The following is a 6,830-nucleotide window of genomic DNA, read 5'->3' on the forward strand; positions in this document are numbered from 1 at the left end:
TTTATGTGGTACAGTGTCAAATGCTTTGGAGAAGTGTAAGATGTCATTGCATTCAGCTGAGTTGTGCCTGGTTTACCAGTGAATTTCCTGGTGACAACGTCCTTTTAACATAGAAACTCAAGATGTGTTGAAAGATTACAATATAGCAATTTACCAATAACCATTATCACTATAACTGCAGTGTAGATACTGCAAAAAATATCTAGAAAAAACATTTCACTGTTTTGTATTACATTAACAACAGAGACCCCTAGAGGGCAGTGGCACACCTAGCAGGAGAAGTACAGCCTTTGGCTATACATACTGTAGGCCGCTTTTAGTTCTCTGAGTACAGCACTGACTACTATCGTACAATGTTGTTTTCACCAAAATGTACAAATGCTTGTATACATAAAAATACTGATTCCTATTTAAGCATTTCATTTGTTGTAATGTGCATTACATTTATGTGAATGTATGGAAAGCTTAGGTTACTTCTGTAAAAGTCCTTCCAACTTCCTCACCCGCTGACCTTAAAATAGAGGACTCTCACTGCTGCATAAAGCTTTTTGTCCTTCCTTATATGTATGCGCACTGCTTATAAAGCAACTAAAGCCATTTTCTAATAACCATAGTGTGCCCATAAATATTACAATTAGGTCAGCTAAACTAAGGGGGACATTTACTATCAGATATAGGCCAGTTACGTGTCGCAGATTGCGGTTCAAAAGTTATTTGCGTCGCAATCTGCGACTTTTCCCCGCTGACGCCAGTTCTAAAAAAGAGGGCATGATGTGGGCGGGGAAGGGACGGGCCGGCAGGTCTGTCCCATTCATCATTTTCTTTGCCTGTTTTAGGCATAGAAAATTGCCTAAATTTAAGCCAGCAAGGAAGCTGTCTTACATTTAGACCGGTGGTGGATGCGCCAAAGTTATAGAGAGGCTGGCGCCTCTACGTTACTTCGACGAATCCACCACTAGCGCAAGAAGGGGTTATTAAGACTGGCGTCTAAAATGCCAGTCTAAGTGTCTGGGGGTACCCTGACTAACCCCCAACAACTGATGTTTCTTCTCCAAGGTGTGCCTAGCAGCTGCATGTGCCCCCTCTATCAAACTAAGGCTGAGTTAACAGACATCAGATGATTCAATTTTGTGGAAAGGGTGCCCATTCATGTCAATGGGGCCACAAAAGACTCGGACAGCACACCGTGTGCTGTCCGCATCCGTAGTTCCGTTTTGCGGCCCCGCAAGAAAGATAGAGCATGTCCCATTCTTGTCCGCAATTGCGGACAAGAATAGTTATTTCTATCATAGTGCTGGCCGTGTGCGGACTGCAAAACACTACGGCCGTCTGAATGAGCACCTGGGCAGCCACAACTGACAATTTTGCACCAACCCAGCATCCATAGCTAGAGATCGCCAGGAAGAAAAATGCTGTCCAGGGCAGGAAAGCATCCAGTGTTACTGATGTGTCAGATGTCATAGAAAACCGTGGCATCAAATCTGGTATCAGTTTTCTTTAGTGTTTCTGTACCACGCCGGAGGGAAACTACAACAGATGGCCGAATATATAGGGACCCAGAAATTACAGTGTATGTAAAATTGTTTAAAACAATTCCCCATCAGGGCTGAGGATCTAGTACCGTCTCATCGCCTCAGGCATTGTGTGTGTTCAGCATTGGTGCAGCAAGGCATTTATCACAGCATATACGTACAGGCAGTATACTAAGAAGTTTGCATTTAGATTTTTAATGAGTTGCCACTTAATTCTAGGAATAGGGGTACACACTAGTTACATATACCACTATTATATTTCAACATAGGGGCACAGCGAATACAGGCCTAAGATACACATTTTATGCACTTTTACCTTTATGGACTGCATCACATATTGCTTATGACTTAGTACGGAAACATAGCAATCACACTTGATAGAACCACTCTGTCTTCCAGTGAGAAATAACTTGTAATATGGAGTTTAACATCTAACTCGCCATATCCTTGTTTTCCTAGGTGTGTCAGACAAGAACGATGCAGTCCAGCCAGGAGATGAATTACTGCAGTTAGGGAATATCAACCTACAAGGTCTTACTCGGTTCGAAGCTTGGACTGCCATCAAGATGCTGCCCAATGGTCCAGTACTCGCTGTTATTAGGCGGGCTCGCACCACTGACTCTATCAGCAATCAATGAATATAGCTGCACAGTAAAGAAAACGTATAGCCTATTGCACAGCTGCATTTATCCTTGCCGAGGTGTTTACACAAACAATGCAAAACTTACTGAAGGTGCAGAAATGGAAAGAGATTGACAGGGCAGAATAAAGGGGTTTTCTGGGACCCAGAGGGCCCTCAACCCCACTGTAATTACTCATATCTCACCTCAACATCACGTCCGTTACTAGGTTCCACACAACTTCTAGAAGGTAAGTATATTACAAACTTTGGGTGCTTTCACGCGACCAGGTTTTTCACTCCGGACTCGGATCGTAAGTATAAGATAGCACCTGTCCTGAACTCCTAGCACTGCCGGGGTCTCGGAGCGTGAGTATAAGATAGCACCTGTCCTGAACTACTGGCACTGCCGGGGTCTAGGAGCGTGAGTATAAGATAGCACTTGTCCTGAACTACTAGCACTGACGGGGTCTCGGAGTGTGAGTATAAGATAGCACCTGTCCTGAACTACTGGCACTGCTGGGGTCTCGGAGCGTGAGTATAAGATAGCACCTGTCCTGAACTACTGGCACTGCCGGGGTCTAGGAGCGTGAGTATAAGATAGCACTTGTCCTGAACTACTGGCACTGCCGGGGTCTAGGAGCGTGAGTATAAGATAGCACTTGTCCTGAACTACTAGCACTGACGGGGTCTCGGAGTGTGAGTATAAGATAGCACCTGTCCTGAACTACTGGCACTGCTGGGGTCTCGGAGCGTGAGTATAAGATAGCACCTGTCCTGAACTACTGGCACTGCCGGGGTCTAGGAGCGTGAGTATAAGATAGCACTTGTCCTGAACTACTGGCACTGCCGGGGTCTCGGAGCGTGAGTATAAGATAGCACCTGTTATGAAATACTGGCACTGCCGGGGTCTAGGAGCGTGAGTATAAGATAGCACCTGTCCTGAACTCCTAGCACTGTCGGGGTCTCGCAGCGTGAGTATAAGATAGCACCTGTCCTCGACTCCTAGCACTGCCGAGGTCGCATAGTATTATATTGATTTATGATGCTATGTAACCCTTAGAGGTCTGGAATGTATTGGATAACAGTGACAGCATTATGTCACTGTTATCCAATACATTCTAGAACTGTAAAGGTTACATAGCATCAAAAATCAATATGCTATGCGACCCGGCAGTGCTAGGAGTCGAGGACAGGTGCTATCTTATACTCACGCTCCGAGTCCAGAGTGTAAAACTCGCTCGTGTGAAAGCGGCCTCTTATGTGAGTAATTAAGATGGGTTTGTGGGGCCCACTGAGTCCAGGAAAACCCTATTTAATCTTCAGTCTTAAAATATTCCTTGGATGTAATATGATGGTATATTATTCTACCAAATTCATTTAAAGGAAGTCTGTCAGCAGTCTTGACCATGCAAAACCACTGGCAGTACTAGATGGGGGCTTGGTAGAGCAGTACAATCATACCTTTTGTGGAGCTTTTATTATCAGGATTAGTATGAATATGAACTTTTATTCTGCAAGTCTCTGCTCCTGCAAGTGCCAAGGAGGTGGGGCTTTTCCAGGAAGTGCTCTCTGTATTTGTCTGCTTCACAGTCCCTCCCCTCTTTTCTGAGTGACAGCTGTAGCAACCGACCAGGAGACCAGTACAGCTGTCACTCAGAGCAGAGGGGTGGTACTGTGAAGCAGCTCAGTGCAGAGAACAGAAAGCACTTCACAGTGAGGCTCTGCCCTGGGCAAGAGCAGAATTTGGCAGAATAAAACTTCATATTCACACCACTCCTGATAATAAAAGCTCAGCAAACGGTATACTTGTCCTGCACTCTAATTTAGGACTGTCAGTAGTGTTGCTTGGTCAACACTGCTGACAGACTCCATTTAACAAAATCTAAATAGAAATACAAGTTATCAACCACTTGCCTTGATCCTAATCAGCCCCTACTAACTGAGTGTGTGTAGTGGTTAATACAATTTTATTTGTAGTGCAAGCATACATTGGGTTTTCAGTCACCTAGAGCAGGGCTGGCCAACCTGCGACTCTCCAGCTGTTGTAAAACTACAATGCCCACCATGCCCTGCTGTAGGCTGATAGCTGTAAGCAGTCTAGGCATGCTGGGAGTTGTAGTTTTGCAACAGCTGGAGAGCCGCAGGTTAGCCAGCCCTGACCTAGAGTAACTGTTTGAGCTCAGCCTAATTGGGTATTGCCAGCTATACGTCGGTGTCTGATGGTGAATGATGATGGACTATGCAGACATAAAGCCAAGTCACATTGTCCCTTTTAATTTTACATTCATAGCACTTTTTCTTGTCTGGAAAGAAAGGCCAGTAAATGTAGTAAACCAATATTTAACTTGCTTGACTCTAGTTGAATGCTATATAGATAAAAAAAAAACTGCCAGAATTTGTACAGTATGCATTCATTTTTGCATAGAGCCTGTAGACACATTCCTTAGGTTTTATCTTTAATAAACCCACACCAAAATGTGCTTTATATTATCAGACAAGAACCTTAAAGGGATTGTCTGGTAATAAATAACTTTTCAGTGATGCCTGAAGCCTGCCTCTGCTATGGAAAGAATCATACTTACGTACTCCCCACCATTCCGGTCCTATGTGCTGTTCAACTTCCTGTCCAAGGGTTGTTAACTTTCTCACCAGCAAGGGCATGGTCATCTGCTCTGCTGCAGCCATTGACTATCTAAACCAGTGATGTGTCCACAAGTTAAAGGGGTTGTCCATGTTCAGAGCTGAACCAGGACATTTCCCCATTTTTACCCAGGCAGCCCCCTGATAAGAGCATCAGACCATTTCATGCTCCAATGCTCTCCCTTGCCCTGTGCTGTATCGTACAGGGCAAGGGATGTTTGTTTATATTTTTACACTGTTAGGCGGAGGCTTCTGCCTAGCAGTGTTCCCGGTGACTGATGGGCGGACTTTAGCGCTGCCCTAGCCTGTGAAACGGCTAGGGCAGCGCTAGAGCCTGCCCATTAGTGCCAGTGATGTCACTGGGCTCACTGCTAGGCGGAAGCCTCCGCCTAGCTTTATCTATGGAGAACCCAGTACGTCACTGGATCTCCAGAAAAAGCCTTTGCCCTGTGCGATTCAGCGAACAGCAAGGGAGAGCATTGGAGCATGAAATGGTCTGATGCTCATATTAGAGCATCTGAAACCGGACAACTCCTTTAAGTAGGATTCTTTCCATAGCAGAGGCAGGCATCTCTGAAAAGCTATATATTCTCAGGACAACCCCTTTAACCTGTATAGTATGCACACATATGAAGACAACAACATCAACTTCCAATGCAGCCGCTATAATGTACATATAACCTTGAGCAGGAAGGGCCCTTCCCAAGAGGGCTGCTCAAAAGCGCATGCCTGAGGGTGAAGGATATGGCAGTAGGTACACCCACATGAGAGTAAAGTGTTTTAACTTTATTGCATAAAATAATATAAATAAAAAAATAAAATGAATATAAATTTAGGCAGTAAAGGAGTACAGTGATATTCATTCCCAGCTGTCACAATCCATTGAACTGTATGAATGTTCCAATTACTAACTTAATGGGGCCATAAAACATTGTTTTTATGTAAATGACGATTGTAAGACCGCAGATGGGTCTTTCGAGTACCCTACCGTAATTAAGAAGGGTTAGAGGAGTTTATGTTCTGTGTACAGTCATGTAATGAGATTTCTTCAGAAGCCAGCAGTTGTAATATTGAGATCTCGACAATGACAAACACAAAAATATAGACTGGTCTATGATTTCAATAGATTAAATAATGAGATGAATATTACTTAGTACATCTGGTAAGAGCACATGGCATTATGCAAATCATCAGATGAACTAATATTTTGTGCAAGACTGAAAAAATTAAAGGGGTTGTCCGGGCAGAAAAAACTCTTCACTGTTGAATGTACAGTATATGACACAAGTAAAACAGTTACTAATTTGATATCTATTTGGTAATTGAGCTCTTATGTGAGATTTTATCTCCCCTCCCACAGACAGGAAGTGTTGTAGCTTCTGATTTCACGCTAGCTGTCTTCTCAGCCTCTGAATGCAGTGAGAGAAGACGATGTGTCACAGCCCCCTCCCCCCCACCACCCCTCTCCGCTAGCTCATGTCAGAGGTCACATTTGCACACATGCATTGGAGATATGCAGTCATGTGACCTCTGATGAGCTAGAGGAGAGGTAGGCTGGCGGGACTGTGACGTATCGTCTCCTCTCACTGCATCCAGAGGAGAAGAAGACAATCAGAAGGGGGAGATAAAATCTCACATAAGAGCTCAATTACCAAACAGATATCATATTAGTGTTTTACTTTTATTATATACATTAATCAGCGAAGATTTTTTCTTCTTCTGCCCAGGCAACCCCTCTAAGCTTTCTTAGTTCTGGACATTGACTCTAGTCTGGACATAGTTTATAGAAAGTGACCAGTGCAGTCTTCCATAAAAACGCACAAACAGTATATGTATGGGAATGTCTTCACAAGTGAGCCAAGGATACTGTAAGCTTTGGAGGCTCAGTGTAAATATGAGAGATACTGATATGTACAAGGTGCTTTTCTTTGTACTCACCCTGTGGCCCTCCTTCCAGTTCCATTCCTCCTCCTTAGGGATCCGTCAGACCTAGGTGAGGAATTGGTCTAACCCCCATTGAAACAGCATGGCTTGGA

The 6,830-nt window shown here is 44.1% G+C and overlaps 1 protein-coding gene across 2 annotated transcripts in view; it reads left to right on the forward strand.

Moving 5' to 3' along the window:
- The window catches only part of IL16 (interleukin 16), a 127,194-nt gene extending 124,106 nt beyond the window's left edge, over positions 1–3,088 (forward strand). For both annotated transcript variants that reach the window (XM_044279567.1, XM_044279566.1), the window contains one exon: positions 1,992–3,088. In XM_044279567.1, the coding sequence (XP_044135502.1) occupies positions 1,992–2,170 (179 nt within the window). In that variant the 3' untranslated portion in view covers positions 2,171–3,088. The remainder of the gene's footprint in view (positions 1–1,991) is intronic.
- The last annotated feature ends 3,742 nt before the right edge of the window (positions 3,089–6,830 follow it).

This window comes from Bufo gargarizans, chromosome 2, assembly GCF_014858855.1.
Source record: "Bufo gargarizans isolate SCDJY-AF-19 chromosome 2, ASM1485885v1, whole genome shotgun sequence".
Taxonomy (NCBI): domain Eukaryota; kingdom Metazoa; phylum Chordata; class Amphibia; order Anura; family Bufonidae; genus Bufo; species Bufo gargarizans.